The following is a 19,364-nucleotide window of genomic DNA, read 5'->3' as shown; positions in this document are numbered from 1 at the left end:
AATTTTTAGGTGACCGGGACAGTAAATACAAATAATTCTTATATCTGAGAAACAAGTTTATATTCACTTTAATAAAACAGTTTTTCTGGTGGTGTAATCAGTTTTGACACTCTATCTAGAAACGCACTGATTTGCTTTGAAGCTTATCTCTGATAGAGTTAAATATTCCTTAAGTTCTAAATTACTGTCTTTTTGCAAAGGATCAGATGAGTGTATGTCTGAAAATGAAACCACTTGCTTAGTCTTGGTCTTGTTTTCTTTCCTCCCTTCAAGATCTCAGAAGTGGATTGCAAAGATGCGCTAGAAATGATCTGTAACCTAGAATCCGATGGAGATGAAAAAAGTGCTCTGATTTTATGTGCAGCATTTTTATCTCGCCAGCTGCAGCAAGGAGAGATGTACTGTGCCTGGTGAGTTTGAATATTGTTCTCTGTCTAGTGGAATAAAAATTAGTTTTGGGAAGGTAAAGCTGATATATAAGCCCTAAGTTAACTTTCTTTAGCTGATAAAATCTGTGAGCTAAATAGGAAGGCGATAGGGCAAAAAGTGTAAGTAAGTATAAGGAAAAAGTATTTGACAAGATTACCTTCCATTATGGGAATTTGAAGGTTGCATGTATGATGAGGCATTTACAGATGCCAGTAGCTGGTTAATAACTTTCCTTGACAATAATCTTATGCTGTAGAAATAAGGAATTTAATATCTGCAGGCAGCTAGTCAGGATTATGTCAACATTTAATCACAGAATCACAAATGGTTGAGGTTGGAAGGGACCACCACGTGTCATTTAGTCCAATCTCCCTGCTCAAGCAGGGGCACCTAGAGCACATGGCTCAGGATTGTGTCCAGACAGCTCTTGAATATCTCCAGGGAAGAAGACTCCACAACCTCTCCAGGCAACCTGTTCCAATGTTTACTGTACAAGTATTGTTCCCATCTGTCCTTATTTTATAACATAGTATATCTTTCTCTAACAAACTTCTAGAAAAGAAGGAGCTCTTTATTACTATAACCAAAATAATAAGCTAGATAAAGGTAAATATTGGTTAGGGCTTGCTTTCCTTAATGTGGGAACAAATAAGTGGTCTTTGTTGGCAGGTATTTTAGCCATTAGGGTCTAAATTTCCAGCTGCTAACGGTTTGGTTGTACTTACAAACCCGTACAATTCCGGAAGAATTTGCTTTCTTTGTGCACCTCCTTTTTATGTGCAGCAGCAGGAGAACATCTGCTAATGCAGAACTTTGCTTTAGCAGATGCTGCTAAAGTTTTGGGGGGTACTAAATACTCCTGGCTATTTGCACCTAAGGATGAATGAACTAGTGAGTTAATATAGATACAGTAATACTGTTGGCTTTGGGAGCTAATTTCTTGGTAAATCATAGTTAGATTCAGCTCTTAAAGCAGAGTAGCTCAAGAGAAATGTATCTACCACAAAGAAGAGCCATTCTCCTAAAGCTGTTAGTAATTACTGAGAATTCAGAAGCGTAAAATTCCAGGCTGTGGAGTGAAGAGTAAACTACTTTGCAAGACTTCTTTCAAGACCACATAATAAGTTGTAAATTACATAGTTTAAATTGTGGTAATACTGATTTTATTCTGATCTGTCCTTCTGGAATTGAGTCACTGTAATAATTTTGAAAATTAGATACTATTAGTGTGCTATATTAATAAAAACTTTTCTCTGTAAGATTAGGTGTGAATAAATTCAGATTTTTTTTTTTTTTTCCTTTCCCAAAGACAAAATAGCAACTGTCCTCAACCTTGCATTTTTAGATTAGTGGTTGCATTGCTGGCTCTGAAATATTGTTCTCTTGTTCTAGGGAACTGACTCTTTTCTGGAGTAAACTGCAGCAAAGGGTAGAGCCTTCTATTCAAGTGTATCTAGAGAGATGTCGTCAACTGTCTGTGTTAACTAAGACTGTTTATCACATTTTCTTCCTGATTAAAGTAATTAATTCTGAGGTAAGGATACTCCTGAAAGAATATTTTTGGCACTTTTAATGGAACTGTAATCAGGAAAATTTATGAAAGCTGGTTAGACATCCTGTCTCTCTTGTGTAGCATCAGCTTTGGGGCAATCCTAATTGGTTTTAGGAATGGCCATAGTAACTTACTTCTGCAGGTAAACTCTAAGTTGACTCATTTTGAATCATAAAAATGTCTTCATTCCTTTGGAAAAAAAAAAGGGGGGGGGGATAAACAAGAGCTGGTCCTAGTATTCCTTTTCATTATTTCCCATATTTCAAGTATTACAGAAAATGGAGAGGAAAAGATGATGAGGAGAGGAAATGAAGGCTGTATATTAATATATAAGAAAATTACAGAAAGTTTAAAAAAAAATACCATAAACCTCCTTTTGAATTGCCACTTCAAGAATGCAGTTTGTTTTGATAAATGAAATACTTGCCTTTTCTGGACTTAGATCCAACACTGTATTAAAAACTGTGTTAATCTACCTCAGCTAACCTTGTTGTCTAATTTTCCTAGATTCCTCTCGTTAGTAGTTGCACTATTTAATGTTTATAGCTAAATTGAGTTCTTCTGAAAGCTTTTAGTTGGGAGGTTTCTGTAATTTGGTCTATTCTAAGAATAAACATTCCTTTTTTCTTTTTGCAGTGTTCTGGTCTGGCTAATCATGGGCTTCTGATCTTAAAGATTATTTTTTCCAAAAAGCTGAGCTAAATTGTAGTTACAGGGGGAGAAAAATAACTTTCGCGGAGTCTTGTGATATTAAGAGCTCGCTCTGCTCTGTGCCATACTGATGTTTCTCTGGCGAGCTGTGGATCATTTCATTGATAGCTGAAATTGGAGACCATGTGGGTAGTGGACTTGTGCATTCATAAATTCAGCAGACTTTATTCTGATGTATGCCACAGCCTCTTTATACATCCTTGGCACCATAAAGGGACTGCAAAGTGGACATAAATGTAATTTATGTTGCCTAAGGGTATGAGTGAGAAAAGACCACGTGACCTTTGGAACACTTAACTGATGGAACATTTAACTATGCTTATTACTTTCAGTTGGAATGAAGCCATGTGCTCATTCAGTTGAGGCCAGTTGACTTTGAAGTGGCGTGATCTTTGAAAACAAAAATAAACCTTTATACCTTAAGTGATTTCTTTATGAAGATCACGTGCTTCTCTTACTTTAGCTGTAGCACTTTTACCATTACACAGTGTTAAGTTAATGCTCCATAGAAGCTCATCTCAAATAACTGCAACACAACTGGCAGGCTTTGTTTCATGGGAAAGGCTCAATATTGCTCTAATATAAACCGAACACCTCTAACATACACTCCTAAAGTTCTTAAGCTAGACAGAACATAAGGTTAATTTGTGGTTTAGTTGTATGTAAACTTTCACATTTTTTTAGTAGCATTAAGACAAATTATGCAACTTAAAGAATAGTATCTGAAGACAAACCGCAATGTTTCTTAAAGTAAAAAGTATAATTATATACGCCAGGGGCATGTTTTCTGACACTCAGCATTAAATAATGGTATCACTTATTTACAAATACAGAAAGGGTTATAATAAGCTGCCTGACTAAAATGAGTCTTGCTTTGCAGATTGATGGTGCTGGACTTGCGACCTGCATTGAGCTGTGTGTGAAAGCATTGCGCTTGGAATCCAGTGAAAATGCAGATGTCAAGATATCTATTTGCAAGACTATCTCCTGCCTGCTTCCAGATGATTTGGAGGTCAAACGTGCTTGTCAGCTGAGTGAATTTCTTCTTGAACCCACTGTGGATGCATATTATGCTGTTGAAATGCTATACAATCAGCCTGACCAGAAGTATGATGAAGAGAATCTTCCAATACCAAATTCTTTGCGCTGTGAACTCTTACTTGTACTGAAAACTCAGTGGCCTTTTGATCCAGAATTCTGGGACTGGAAAACTCTGAAGCGTCAGTGTCTGGCACTTATGGGAGAGGAGGCGTCCATCGTGTCATCAATAGACGAACTAAACGATAGTGAAGTTTATGAGAAGCTTGAGGATTGCCAAGAAGAGACTAAAGAAGCTTCTATGAATGGACTTGCTGGCACTTTTGATGAAGCTACAAGCCTTCTTAAGGGTATTGGAGATGAAAAGCAGAAAAAGAGAGAAATTAAAAAACTCAGAGAGAGGGGGTTCATATCAGCTAGATTTAGGAACTGGCAAGCTTATATGCAGTATTGTGTGTTATGCGACAAAGAATTCCTTGGACATAGAATAGTCAGGCATGCACAAAAACATTACAAAGATGGAATTTACAGTTGCCCTATTTGTGCCGAAAATTTCAATTCTAAAGAAAACTTTGTTCCCCATGTAACTCTGCATGTTAAAAATTCCAGCAAGGAGAGATTGGCTGCTATGAAACCACTGAAAAGACTGGGAAGACCTCCTAAAATAGCAACTGCCAATGAGAATCAGAAAACTGATCCTGTATCTAAACAGGAGCAGCGACCCATTAAGAAGAACAGTCTTTATTCAACGGACTTCATTGTGTTTAATGATAACGATGGCTCAGATGATGAAAACAATGACAAAGATAAACCTTACATACCAGAGATAGTGCCAGTTCAGAAGCCTCTCCCTGTTAACGAATTCACCTGCCCTGTATCATTTTGTAAAAAAGGTTTTAAATATTTTAAAAACCTCATAGCACATGCAAAGGGACACAAAGACAATGAAGAAGCGAAACGTTTTCTTGAAATGCAAAGCAAAAAAGTGATTTGCCAGTACTGTAGACGACATTTCGTGAGTGTTACTCACCTGAATGATCACTTACAAATGCACTGTGGCAGCAAGCCTTATATCTGCATTCAGATGAAATGTAAGGCTGGCTTTAATAGTTATGCTGAGCTGCTGACGCATAGGAAAGAGCATCAAGTCTTCAGAGCAAAGTGTATGTTTCCTAAATGTGGCAGAGTGTTCTCCGAAGCCTATTTACTCTATGATCACGAAGCACAACACTATAATACCTTTACGTGCAAAGTCACAAGCTGTGGAAAAGTATACCGTTCTCAGAACGAACTGGAAAAGCACGTTGAGGATCACAGCAAGCAGCCTGAAGCGGTGCAGCAGCCTGAAGCAGTGCAGCAGCCTGAAAGCCAGACTAACCAGCCTGATCCCGGACAACCTGCTAACGCTAGTGAAAATACTGACGGAGTTGCTGTTAAAGAGGAATTGACATCTCCTCCGGCTGACAACCCAGGTAGTTTTACCGAAGGAGAAAACATTGTGTGGAATGAAGTCAAAGCAGAACCGGCAGGGAATGAAAGTGTAAATGCATCAGCAATTGTGCTGCAGCAAAGCGATTCCTTGCCTAATGATGCTGCTTTGGAGAAGTCTCCTATAGGTTCAGTGAAGGCAGAAGCGGCAGTTCCAGCAAGTGGCATTAAGGTGCCTGCTGTTAACCAGAAGATCCGAGATAACTTCGTAAAAAGAGGTAAATTGGCTGCTACTGCCAGTAGAGTAGAGACCACTAAACCTGAAACCCAGCAGCTGTGCACATTGGTTGACCCTTGTCTTCCAGTTTTCCAAGAGAGAAAGGAAGAAGATTGTCTCAGTCAGACTCACAATATTCAAAATGTTTCTGTGACCTCAGACATGCTAAAGCCAGAAGCCCTTGAATCAAAGAGCTTAGAAAGACAAGTGAGCATTGTAAATCCATTCAGCGTACAGAATCAGGCAGGATATCGAAACACTGTACCCATTTCCAAACTTGAAATTGAAGGCAGCATGAAGGCTTCAGTTAATCTATATAACCTGCCTTTAAAAACCTTAGAAAGTATTACATTTATTCCTTCACAGCCTAACATAAATAGCTCTTTGGTTCCAGCTGCATCCCCAGCAGCCCCAGTTCGGAAATACAGTTGTCAGGTTGAGGGATGTACTCGAACATACAATTCATCACAGAGTGTTGGCAAACATATGAAAGCAGCACACCCTGAAGAATATGTTGCTTTTAAAATGCAGCGTAAAAATAAGAAACCACGAAAATCCGTTGGTCTGCAAAACGTGCCGAATGATGGGAAGATTGTGTATCTTGTGCCCACGAAAGTGGCCAATCGCAGTGGTGCTGCTGTAATTGCACAGAACAAACCTAACTTGAATCCCACCGGTTCCAGTCAAGTGCAACATGTCTCAAGTGCGCTTTTCCCAACCCACCTAGAAAATTTGGCCAATCCTGTGTTGCCTACAGTGGGAAGTGTCATAAATCCAAGTTTGTCTACTCCTATTAAAAGTGAGCCTGAGAGTGTTTTATGTTCACAAATGGAAAATCTGTCTGGTGTAACCTTACCTTCCCAGCTGGATGATCTGGCAAAAAAAGTTATGCCTCTGAATATTGACGGTGGTTCCGATCCTTTTCTTCCTTTGCCTGCAGAAAACGGTCCAATGTCTCTCTTTCCATCGACAGCAGAGAATCCTCCAAATTCAGTCTTCTCGCAAGTGGAAAATAACACAAATAACTTTTCATCACAACTAGAAGGGAACGGTAGCTCTGCTTTCACGAAAGAGGAGACTGTTGTTCAGCTATTTCCCTCACGACTGGGTAATGAAAATAACTTCAATGAAACTAGTTCTCAAGATCCGGCTTCAGAAAAGGTGAAAAAAGATCGTGGCCGGGACCTAAATGGGAAAGAAAGGAAGCCAAAACATAACAAGCGGGCCAAGTGGCCAGCAATAATTAGGGATGGCAAATTTATCTGTAGCAGGTGTTTCAGAGTTTTCACTAATCCTAGATCACTTGGTGGTCACTTATCTAAGAGGTCTTATTGTAAGCCTCTTGAAGGATCAGAAATTTCTGCAGAAGCTCTGCAGGCCAATGGACAGTCTCTGCTTGCCAGCATGATTCTTTCCTCAAATTCATTAAACTTGCAGCAACCCCAGGAGTCTGCCTTCAATCCAGAGACGTGTTTTAAAGATCCATCATTCCTCCAGTTCCTTGCTGCTGAAAATCGTTCCACGGCCTTATTGCAGACTGTGTTTCCACGGGCCAGTGTGACTAACTTCAATACCGGTGGGAATGAGGAAGGAAATCAGATTATAAAACAAGCCTTGGAAACTGCAGGCATCCCGAGTACCTTTGATAATGCAGAAGTGCTTCCACACATAGTTCCAACAAGTTGTGTCAGTGCTACGACTCAGATAAATGCGGCTGTCCTCCCCAACTCAGCCGCGTCTCCACTGGTGCAGACAGCCTGTAACCCCACTACCCTGCTAACAGACCAAAACAGGACCGTCACCACCAAAATTGCTCCAGTGTGCAGGCGTTTGCCTGTTTTTACGAAAGGGGACTTAAGGAGTTTTGAAAATGGTGTATGTCCTGACTCATTTTCGAATCCTGTTCCAGCAGCGCAAAACGTTGCAGGGGACAGTTCACGAGTTTCGGTTATTAGTAGTCCCAACGATCCAGGATCAAGCAACTTGAATAAGAAGGGAACCAGTGCTTCAAAGAAGAAGAAGAAAGTAACTATGCCCTTGCTTGCACCCAACACATCACCGAAAGTAGCAGTAAATAATACAGTGGTGGGACTTCTAACCAAAAGCACTGAAGGAAACGTGCAAATGCAGGGAGAAGGTTTTCAGTCCAACTTGCTAGCCAATTGTGGCTCTCAAGTGGTGGAAAACCTCACGCAGAAACTCAACAATGTTGACAATCAGTTATTCATGACCAGTATCAAAGAGAATTTCAAAACAGACCTCGAGGCTCATACAACACTCCCTCCTTTAACAGTAAAAAATGAAAATGGAGATTCCCAAATGGTGGCTGTGAATTCTTGTGTGCAAGCAAATTCAGAGAACAAGATTTCGGAAGACAGTGTTCTGCAGAACTTTGAAAAAACTCTGGAAATGCTTAAAACTGCTTTGAATACAGACATACTTGAGGTGAAAACTGAAATTCAGGATACTGTCAGTGCTTCCGGACAGAACTCGCAAGTCAATAACGCACAGGCTTCTTTGGGAGATTCTGCACATAGCGTAAAACTGCCGCAGTTTGCCGTGCACGTGGGGAATGTCACTGCTGCAAAGAGTAGCGCTGCTCAGTCTGAGACATCTCAAAAGGATGATACTCAAATGTTGGAAATTATGGAGCGCTTGCAAAAACTGAAACTAGATGATGATCCACCCATTCCCATCTCCCAGACTGTTACCCAGTGTCCTCCAACTGATACACTAGCACCAGGAGTTCCTGTTGTAGCGACTGAAAATAAAACCCTCATCCAGCTGTCTTCAGAGGCAAGTAACATTCAGTTCAGTGATAAAGTTAATAAGCCTTTTGTATGTCAGGATCCAGGCTGCAGTTACAGTGCTATGACAAAAGACGCGTTATTTAAACACTATGGCAAGATTCATCAGTACAGTGCAGAAATGATACTAGAAATTAAGAAGCATCAACTGAAGTATGCCCCATTCAAATGTGTTGTAGCTACCTGTCCAAAAACCTTCACAAGAAACTCTAATCTCCGAGCGCACTGTCAGCTTGTACATCATTTTACCACAGACGAGATGGTGAAATTAAAAATTAAAAGGCCTTATGGCAGAAGATCTCAAAATGAGCCTGTAAACACAGCCCCACGGCCTGTCGAAATCAAAACTTTGCATCCACTAACAATAGGAACCAAAACTGCAGCTCCATTGGTCAAAGAAGCTCAGACAAAGGAAGTCATAGAGCCTGTAATAGTCTTGGAAAAACTTTTACCAGAAAATATTCCTGAAAGACTGGAAAAACCACCCCAAGTGATTTCTGTTCTACCGGAGCAGCATAATGCAGTCTCTTTTGGTAGTACACAGGCAGAAGCCAAATTACACAAGGTTAGGAGGTTCAGGAAGGAAAAAGACGACAGAAAACGTAGGAAGCCTGTACCAAAGTCTCTGGAGTTTCCCACTAGATACAGCCCTTACAGACCCTATCGATGTGTCCATCAGGGCTGCTTCGCAGCATTTACAATACAGCAAAACCTAATCCTTCATTACCAAGCTGTGCACAAATCGGACCTCCCAGCCTTCTCTGCTGAAGTGGAGGAGGAGAATGACCCAGGCAGAGAGGAACGTGATGAGGCGGAAACCAAACCTGTTGTCAGAGAGTTCAGGTGTGAGGTGAGCGACTGCTCTCGCATCTTCCAGGAAGTTACCGGCTTGATACAACATTACATGAAGCTTCATGACATGACCCCAGAGCAAATTGGAAACATGAAACCAGCTCCAGAAGTGAGAAGGTTTTCCTGTGATCAGTCTCAGTGTAAGTCCTCATTTACAGCGTATCTTAACTACGTTGTACATCTTGAGGCAGATCACGGCATTAAGATAAGGCCAAACAAAGTAGAAGATGACGGCGTATTCAGATGTGACTGTGAGGGCTGTGACCGTGTTTATGCTACTAGGTCTAACCTCTTAAGGCATATTTTTAACAAACATAATGACAGGCATAAAGATCATCTAATAAGACCCAGGAGACTGACACCAGATCAGGAAAACAACTCAAGCAAAGCAAATCAGGAGAAACCATTGAAGTCCAAAGAGAGACCACTAAAAAACAGATTGGGAAAAGAATGTAACAGGCTGTCGGGGAAAACAAAACTAAAGAAAAACCTGAACTTGGACAACAAAAACTCAAAAGGAATTCAAGTTGAAGAAAATACAGGTTATTCACTGAAACGTGGCAAGCATGTGTATTCCATAAAGGCTAGAAATGATGCCTTGTTGGAATGTACGAGCAGGTTCATAACTCAGTATCCGTGTATGATAAAGGGATGTTCGTCTGTAGTTACAAGCGAAAGTAACATAATAAGGCATTATAAATGCCACAAGCTGTCCAAAGCATTTACTTCCCAGCACAGGAATCTTCTTATTGTATCTAAAAAGCTCTCTGTCTTGCCAGTAAAGGAAGACTCCTGTGAGCAAGAGGAGACTGAAAAAAAAAGTGATGTGAAAGAGCCTGAACCGAGTGTGATTGTGAGCAATAATGATTCAAGCACAACTACATTACCACAAAAGGAAACTGAAAAAGGTGAAAAGGACGAAGTGGATGAACTGACAGAACTATTCATTACTAAACTGATTAACGAGGACTGTTCAAGTGCTGAAAATCAAGCAAAAATTTCTTCCAGTGTAAATAGTGACTTGCCAGAGACCAACTCCTGCCCCTCAGAAAAGCAAAAAACAAACTTAAAAAGAGCAAACAAAGAAAAAAATGTATCTCAGAGTAAGAGGAGGAAAGTTGAAAAACCTGAGGAAGTGCCACCTGCTGACGTGAGCAGCGCACACAGGGAGGAGGAGACTGCTGTAGCCATTCAAACGGCCGAAGAGCAACCTGCAGCTTTCGACTGGAGCTCCTTTAAGCCAATGGGGTTTGAAGCGTCATTTCTCAAATTCCTTGAAGAGTCTGCTGTGAAGCAAAAGAAAACCACAGAAAGAGACTGCCACAGTGCTGGAACCAAAAAAGGATCCCATTCAAATGCCCGAAAACACAACGAGAAGACCTCTGTAGCAAGTAGTAATGTCACTTGGTCATGTTCTGAAAATGAAACCCTCATACCGTTTGCCAACCCATCACAGCTTCCCTGCGGTGACAACGTAAAGATTGTTTTAGACAAGACTTTTGTAAGGATTGTTTTAGAGAAGACCTTTAAAGACTGCACTGAGCGCGTGCTGCGGCAGCTTCAGGAAATGAAACCTGTTGTCACTTTGAGAAAGACCGAAGGACATTGGGAGGATAATCCGGAGGTTTTAGCTGCAGAAGTAACTGTTAAGGGTCCCAAGGAAGGGGAGTCAAAATACTGAAAACCTAATGTGTTTAACTGTGACATGTAATAACATTTATTTTGAATAGGAAGCCATCAAGCATGTTAGTAACTGTGGAGCTTTTATTTTGAAGTGATTAAATCTAGCAAAAAACATGATATGAGTCATGTAAATGTCTTATTTGTTTTTATCCCTATGGGACTTGAAGAACAGAGTAATTGCTTCAGTTTTGTAAATATTCCATCAAAACCTCAGCTTTATATCAGATTGTCCTTTCCACGAACTAAATCTTTGTGAATTGTCTGTGATTGTTCTCTTTCACCAGGTTATTGTTCATGTATAACAGTACTCTTTATTATTTGTAGATACATTTCTTTTTAGTATATATTTATTATTGTAAATCATTTGCTGCCACCAGCAGTCTATAAGTCTAAACTATTAAATTACACATTTATATTTGGAATTTTAATTTGTAACTAAGTAAGTAAGTTTTTGAAACTGTTCTTTAGTCATTTTAAATTAAGAACTTTTAAACTAAAATCAGCTAAGTCTGCCATATCCAGTTTTATTTTGCATAAAGCATTTATTTACAGGAGAGGAGCTGGATACGACCACATTTCATAAGTTAAACATACTGACACCCTCTCATTTTCATAAATTTTAACATCCAGAATCTATGGGTGATACTCATATGTAGTTAACACATAAATATAATAGTTTTCTTATAGCTACATTTTTCATTGCTTTTAATTGGATACAAAGCATTTATGATTCCGTACTAAAAATTGAAATGTGAATAAAAATAGTTTGCTACATGGGAGATCTAAAACAATATTTGGTATTAAAGAATCCATTGTGAATGTTATAGAAAATTAGTAGTGTGGAGCAGTATCTATATTTGAGGTGGTGATTTGTGAAGTAGCCCAGTATTGCCTTAAATAAAAACACATTTCATTTCTTATTTTATACATGTGATCTTATAAAGTTTATTTTTGTTTCTGTAACTTAGATCGGTGTATAGTTTAATTTTTGTTAAAAAAACAAAACAAAACAAAAAACTTCAGAAACCGTTTTTGTAAATAATTGGTTTATAAAACAGATGGTTTATTTTGATAATACCAGTTTGGTATCTATCTATAAAATACGGGAGTCCTTATGCCATACCATTAAAAATTGAATAAATAAGGCACTTTCTGAAAGGGAAGTGAGTGTGATCTTACAGACAAACTCGGTGGGTGTGCTCTACTGATGGCATGGGCTCCCTCCGTGCTCTTCTGCCTCTCGCTGACTGTACCTGGCAGCACTCTCGCCACCTCTCTCCCTTTTCCACACTGGAATGAGCCTCGGAAGCGGTGCCGCGTGTAGTGCCCAGGATCGGAGCAATTTCTCCGTATGCTGCTAACTGAAACGACAGGTATCCAGTCTGTTGAGTAACCAAAAGCATGAATGCGTTGGTGGGACCTGTCAGTACCCAGGAATCTTCAGTGTTGGTTTTCACACGTGTTTGTACTTAACTTGGATGGGACATGCCAGCTGGATTGTGTGATACCAAAAATTTTTCTTGGATTATTCTCATACTGGATGTGACCTACCTTCAGTAATATAAAATAGTCTATCATCTTGGGAGAGATTGGCTTGATTTGTTTTTCCCTATAAACTTGTCTTGCCATGTAAAGCTTTGCATTAAATGCTACACTTGATTGCTCTCAGGCTATTCACCTGGAATCTTTGGCAGTTTAGTTGAATATCAATGCAGAGGGCGCATTCCTACAACCAAACGAAGTGACTTGTCATGAGGGTGAGGATTATGTGTGAAAAAGCAGAAAGGCAACAGCATTTCAACTTGGCATAGCCCTTTGTTTGCTATCTGGTGCTAAATTGCATACCTTCACAGAAAGCCCGTGCTTCCATTTGAACGGAGCCCATTTGCTTCTCTCATTTCCAATCCTCCCGAGGGACTACCCTCGTAATTCTGCCAAATGAGTAAATCAAAGGTGTGGTCAGAGGGATAAAACCAAACCAGATCCTTGTGGTTTAACTCTAGGAGAGATTGTTATAATAGTTGTAAATGCATGATGCTCTGTTCTACCTATGAAAGGCCACGTGGTCTCCCTGGGTGGTGTTGCTGTCTGATGCAGGCTGCGGGGATTGCAGCGGGGGATCTCTTCTGCAGGAAAGTGAATCTTCTCTGACTGTATTCTGTGAAGAAGAGAGCAGAGGAGCTCCTCTGGAGAGGATCCACACAGCTTACCCGAAATCTCGTGTTTTCAGATGTACCCAACCACTCCAGTCGCTGTCAACAGACCTCACATTTTTTTAGGAGAATTTTGTGTCGTGTAAATTAAATAGTTTCAACATTGACATTCTCAATGATAGCTACTGCATCACTTGCAGTTTTTAGGCTGAGAACAGCATACTATTATTTAGCTACATGGTGCTATACTAGAATGCTATTTAAAAAAAAAAAAAAGTGTGGGGGGAATTCCAATGTCATAAATATCCAGGAAATCATTTCTAACTTGGGTCTGAATTTCTGAGAATAAATTTTTTAATATTGTCTCATTCTTATCCCAATTAATCCAATTAAAGTGGGTGCTGTGCCAGTAGAGTCAGTGCCCTGCACAGCACACTCCCTTTTAGGTGGGTACTGATGACCTGTCCAACAGGTAAGCCAGTATGGTATGGTTTTAAAAAAGTATGTTCAAGTGGGGGACCAAAGGCAGGGTCTGATTTAAGGTCTCCTGGACTGCAGAGGGCGCTGTGGTTCGGTAAAGCCACCTACGGAGGTTCCTGAGGATATAAAGCTGGTATTTGCATTTAGATATTTTACCTCGAGAGATATATAAAACATCCCGGTAGGGCTGCGGCAGCGTGCCTGAAGTGACAGCTCCTCCAGAGCCGGGAGCCGTACCCCTGCCCTGCCGCCCCGCCTCTGTCTTCTCTCCTTCCGCCTCTGTGTCTCGGTCTTCCAGACACATCACCCATGAACTGTGGTGCTGTTGGGCAAAGGCGCTTTCTTTTAAACCCCTTGTCACCATCAGGAATGTGCTGACTAAACCAGCAGTTGTTGCTGATGGGGAAGTGACCAATTCGGGGAGTCTGGATGCAGAGCACAGACTGGGTTTGTGATTGAAAGACACCTTTAAATCAGTGGTCAGCCTCTCTCCTGGTTAACTATGTTTATAAAGAAATCTTATATTCTCTGTGCCCTGAGTCAGTGTAAATAAGAGCAATGGGTTTGTCCTCACGTGTTTTGGGGTGGTCGTTCTTAGCAGGATGGGGGGGGACTGTTGGTTCTAGAGTGTTCTGCTGGGATGTCCTGCCTGCGGCTGTTGGACAGCAAGGGAGTGATGCTTGTAATGCTGCAAACAGTCGTCAGTCCAGGTGAGGAAAAGTAGTTGGATATATTCTTACAATTAGTTTCTGTGACAAAGAATTAGTTGGTTGGGGCTCCCACCTGCATGGGCAGGGACATGTTATATCCCCAGGTTTAGCCCCCTCCCAGGCTAGAGAAGCTCCTGGTCTTGTCCTGCTCACCCCTGGCTGGAGCTTTGGTGTGGAGATGATCTATTAAAGGGGTGGGAAATGGGGCTGGAGGTGATGGAGATGGGAATGGAGGGAAGAAACAATCAGCAAATAGGGAAATATTTTTTTCTGTCACAGGACAAGATTACTTAAACAGGGGAAGTTCAGGTTAGATAAAAGGAAGAGGTTCTTTACTGTGAGGGTGGTGAGGCACTGGAGCAGGTTGCCCAAAGAAGTGGTAAATGCTCCATCCCTGGCAGTGTTCAAGGCCAGGTTGGACAGAGCCTTGGGTGACATGGTCTAGGGTAAGGCGTCCCTGCCCATGGCAGGGGGGTTGGAACTAGATAGATGATGGTCCTTTCCAATCCAAACCATTCTGTGATTCTATGATTCTGTACCTGTGTAAGACCTGGATCTTTCAATGTTTGCAGAAATGTTTTGAAATATGAATGAGCGTAAATCTTTTTGTATGAATGTGCATGGAGCAATTGTGTTTCTCCACATGGGCTTAGATCAGCTTCCTACCAATTGCTTGAGGAGACTGTACTTTCACACTTCAAAGAGCACTTGAATTGATTTTTAATTTTGATTGATTTGGAATTTGAATATACAAAAAAGCCCTTAAAACTTAAGGTTGGGGACCAAGGTTACAAACTCATTTGAACTAAAAACATAAGAGCAAACAACTTCAGGGATGGATGGGTGAGTGAAAGTGGAGCACAAAGGAGTATAACGGGAGGGAAGGGGCTGTGGAAAGGAAGGAACAAGTAAAAGACCAAATGTTGGCTAAGAGCAAGGGCTCAGAAAGTAGGTGTGTTTCTGTTCTCTCAGGTGAAATAAAATCTGGCAGAGCCGCCTTGTGTGATGCTCATTTCTTTAGTAGCTCTGTCAAACACCCTAATTTTGCAGGACATGTTTAAAAGCCACTTGTTTTGTATGGCTGAGTTGGCATCACACAGAGTTGGTCCATAATAATTTTTCAGAGTATTTCTCATGTAAGATGCTGGCTTTGTCAAAACAAAGTATCATCTAAGACTTGAAATGTTGATTTTTGGAATTTATTTATCATTTCATGGCTGTTGAAGATAGAAATAAAACCTTGAATATACATTCCAAAGAATTAAAGTTCTTGTTTTACAGGAACATCTGGGGACTGAGTGAAAAGTTCCACCACCCACAGAGCTTTAGGGGATGCTGTAAAACCCTTCAAGCCCTGACTTAATATACTTCAATATTAGACAGCAGCTAATGCACAGATTTAATGAGAAACCTGTGTTGGCTAAACTGTGTTTGCTTCTCTTTCTTTTCTCTCAAATAAACCTTGCTTCTTTAAAAAAATGACTAAATACTTTTTCATTCATGTGCTGTCTTAAAATCTGCCCTCAATAATTAAAAAATTAGTCGTTATGGAAGCATGTTTTACTTTGATAGTGTTGCCCTTGTCTTAAAAATTGAGGCATTAATTAGGATACAAAAAGACCAAGATAATTTGGGGTTTGTTCTCCAGCTGAGGCTGTCCCAGTTACACAGGGCTGAGGGGCAGCGGCTTTGCTTCATGTACTCCTCGGGGGGGGGGTTGTGCAGTCACTGCACAAGAGTTTCTAACTGCATTTCTCCCATGAGCCACATTCTGTCTACTAGAGATTGAACAGAACACGTTCTGAATGCTGTGCAGCTCACTGTCTCCATACACTCGCTGACTGAGCATCACTCGAGATGTAAAACTTTAACTGGCCACAAGCTGGCAAGCTGGTATCCGAGGCTGCTGTTGTCAAGCTCAGGAGCAGCAAATGTATTTTTACCTTTTACAAAAGCAGGTTTATTTTGGGGAAAAAAAAACTAAGAAAGTGCATAGTTTATTCAATAGTTCTTAAAGTTAATTCTGTAACTGCTACCCTAGGACTCATGAAAGCAATGCTTTGTAAGCAAAGATGGGCGGTTTGGAGTGAAAAAATAACTAGTTGACATCCTTCTGCTACTGTTTCCTTCTCTTTATCCTGGCATGAACAACAACATCAGTTCAGCGTTCAGGCAGCTCCGCTTACTGCACACAGTGGTTTTCTCTGAAAGGTGTATTTTGATCAGGCTCGGTGCTGAGGCATGTCCAGAGGTCTTTCACCCCAGCAATGGCAAGAGAACGCTATCCTGAAGTACGTTGTTTTAGGCACCAATTTCTATTGTCTCAGAAGTCTGGGTTCAACAGAAGACATGTCTTAGCTAATTTCTGTCCCTCTCCTGTTAGCCCAACCAACAAAGAGCAGAGGTGTGCGATGTTTGAGACACTCTGAAATTTGGGAGGAGGGAATAGATGATTCTTCCTTACTTTGTTTCTACTAGAGGCTTTTCATATTTTTGGTGGTTTTCTATGGCAGAGAAACCTACTGAAGGAGGAGCAGTATTTTCAGCCTTACTGCAGGGACCACATTCCAGGCTACTGAATGCCAGGACTACCGGCTTGCCATGTTGTGCGGGCTACGCTTCACCACTCGGATCCTGGGGAACTGGGAATGATCTTTGCCCATTAAATGCCACAGCCACAGAGGAGAAGAAAAGTCAAATGACTCAGGAGCTGCTTGGTGCAGGTGACCAGGAGTTAACTCTGGTACCTGCTGCCTGCCCAAGTTCGAGCAAGTACCTTTTCTTACAGGATGCGCTCTGATGATAAATACCATAAAAACTGTAAGGGGCTCGAATACCTCCAGAAGGAAGTGCTCCACAAACAGCGAAATAACTGGGCCTGTCTTTGTCACCATGGGCTAAACTAGATGTGTCTGCCACTTCTTATTTTCTTTCTTTCTTCTTTTATTTTGAGATGTTTTGCAGTAGTCCAGTGGGATGGGCTTGTTCCCACCCAGCTGCCACTGTACGCCAGCACCTCACACTCGCTATTTCAACCGTTATCAGATCCACCCGCCCGACCAGTGCTGTACATCCTCTTACTGTTCAGCATCTTCATCAATCCCAGGTTCTTCCAGCTCTCCATATAAAAAGCCTCTTTTTGCTTGTACCAAAGCAACCCTGTGTAATATTCAAAACACAGCTCTTTGAGCAATTGTTTCGGTGTGATTTATCATAAGCATCTGCATTTATATTGAAGCTTCACGGAGTTTTCAGATTTCTATACCTCTTGTTTCAACATGAAAAGATTTAGATGATTCTATGTATGACATGCACAATGTGACTGAATTTATCTGCTCAAGTCAGGGGGAATTAACAGAGAAAAAGTATTTCCTACCTAACTATCTTTTCAGTTCTGTAAAGCATGGATTGGAAAAGCAATTGGCCAAATACAGTCTGTGCAGCGGGAAGGTGGTCTCCAGCCGTCTTTCAAGTTGACAGGGAACTTTTTTCACATTCGTCTTGCATATTCAGAGGCAGGGACGGGGAGCTGTCATGGAACTGTCCTGCAGCTGCTGCTCTGTTGTGACTGATGGTTTCTGATTTGTGGCAATCACTTTTTGAGCCTCGATGTTTCTTTATGTACCTCTTCAGATAGCATTTTATAGAATATTTGAAAATGAGGTAAGTTAATTCACTTAGATTTAATACAATGCACAAGCATGAAGTTGCCACCAGAAAATAGAGGAAAATCATCTTCTCTGTAGGTTTGGAAATATAGCAGTCTACCATATTGGGACATGGTCTTATGTCACATTTCACAAGACGAGGTACTTCAAATCCATTGTACAATTTATAAAACAGAACAAGAAAAACTATTTCAAATCCTGTTTTTAAGATAGGGCTGATAAGGTAATTGCACAACAATCCACCATCTCTGTCTCCTGGACTTCTATAAAGTTTCTGGCTGTGGCGTTTCTCTCTGTTCTCTCGGTAAGCGACATGAAAAACAACCAACAGCGAAGGGGTGGACACCATGATTAATTGCAAAGCCCAAAGTCTGATGTGGGAGACAGGGAAAAAATGGTCAAAGCAGACATTCTCACAACCAGGCTGCTTGATATTGCATTCAAATTCATCATGTTCATGTTTCCAGATGTTTTCTGCGGCTGCAATGTAAACCAGTAAGCGGAATATGAACACAACTGCTACCCAAATTCTTCCAATTCCTGTTGAATATTTATTCACTCCACTCAACAGATCACGTAGGAATCCCCAGCTCATTTTTCTCCTCAAGGAAAGAAGGAAATGCTGTACTGAAGAAACACAAGATCAGAGAGATGCTTCCTCTTGGGCAAAGAAAAATGAGACGTTCGTTCAAGGTGAAACATAAGCAGTAGCTGAAGCAATTTAGAATGATTAAGCTTTTAAAAAGGAAACCAACAACAACAAACTGCTCTTAGGTCTGATAATTTGTACCTTCTGAGGCTATTAAACAAACCTTATTTGCTGTTAAAGCAGATTTTGTCTGTCAGGCTGAAGCCTAATCATTCTATTAAACTGTCCTCTGCAAGTAAATGTGCCTGTTCTTCCCGAGGGTCTCCTGAGCATCAGGTAGAGCTTTCTCCAGCAAGTTGAGGCTAGCACTCCACCACTGAGGTACTCTCAGCTTAGCCTTGTAGTTATGCAAAATACCAAGCACAGCCAAATCAGATTTCACTTTCAAATTTCTACATATGAGCCACGTGTCCCACAAAAGGTTAAGCACCAAAATGCAAATTGTTTTCTTTTTGACTGTGGTCTAACTTCCCAGTAAACTTGTGCAGTATTTTAAATCCTGCCCTGCTTCACTGGATTTTATTTGTTGTATTTCTTATAATTTAAGAAATGCACTAAACTTTACCCTCAAAAAATGATTTTTTTTAATAGTTTCTTTTCCGCAGAAGTCTTCCTCTGTCCTAACTCTGCAACACTTCTTTTGGAAGAGCAGTCTAAGGAGCCATTGGCAGCCAGACTCTCCTCAAAGTCAAAAAAAGCCCTGACATAACCACCAAGAGCATACAGTCACCTTCCCACCTGGCCCTGCACCCGGGATCTGTATGGATCTTTGAGAGTATGAAGCTCTGTTGTTTTCTAAGAACAAAAAGTAGATGTCTTCTCAGGACACAGAATGGCTGGGAAAAATGAGAAGGGAAATCTGAGATCCAGATTTGTGGATCTCAGATTCCAGATCTGTGTGTTCTATTTTTTAACCTCCTCCTCCCA

At 40.8% G+C, this 19,364-nt stretch overlaps 2 protein-coding genes across 5 annotated transcripts in view; one reads left to right on the top strand and one right to left on the bottom strand.

The window, feature by feature from the left end:
• ZNF292 (zinc finger protein 292) overlaps nt 1–11,702 on the top strand; it is a 38,192-nt gene extending 26,490 nt beyond the window's left edge. Inside the window, exons 6-9 of one of the 3 annotated variants that reach the window (XM_030489366.1) lie at nt 274–410; nt 1,822–1,963; nt 3,573–5,436; nt 6,376–11,702. In XM_030489366.1, coding sequence (XP_030345226.1) covers nt 274–410; nt 1,822–1,963; nt 3,573–5,436; nt 6,376–10,775 — 6,543 coding nt within the window. In that variant the 3' untranslated portion in view covers nt 10,776–11,702. Of the gene's footprint in view, nt 1–273; nt 411–1,821; nt 1,964–3,572 lie in introns of all 3 variants that reach the window. The other 2 variants (XM_030489365.1, XM_030489367.1) reach the window with 2 other exon arrangements.
• A 184-nt stretch (nt 11,703–11,886) lies between these two features.
• On the bottom strand, nt 11,887–18,383 carry GJB7 (gap junction protein beta 7). Of its 2 annotated transcripts, XM_030489368.1 has the most exons (2): nt 17,676–18,383; nt 11,887–12,010 (listed from the first exon to the last, which is right to left on the bottom strand). In XM_030489368.1, the coding sequence occupies exons 1-2, from the start codon at nt 18,381–18,383 to the stop codon at nt 11,903–11,905; spliced, it is 816 nt and encodes a 271-aa protein (XP_030345228.1). In that variant the 3' UTR covers nt 11,887–11,902. The 2 variants fall into 2 exon arrangements, with proteins under 2 accessions (XP_030345228.1, XP_030345229.1); XM_030489369.1 differs by lacking the exon at nt 11,887–12,010 and having other exon boundaries at nt 16,980–18,383.
• Nucleotides 18,384–19,364: the final 981 nt, after the last annotated feature.

Source organism: Strigops habroptila, chromosome 6 (genome assembly GCF_004027225.2).
Source record: "Strigops habroptila isolate Jane chromosome 6, bStrHab1.2.pri, whole genome shotgun sequence".
In the NCBI taxonomy this organism is placed as follows: Eukaryota; Metazoa; Chordata; class Aves; order Psittaciformes; family Psittacidae; genus Strigops; species Strigops habroptila.
This window is presented reverse-complemented; position numbering and strand designations above follow the sequence as displayed.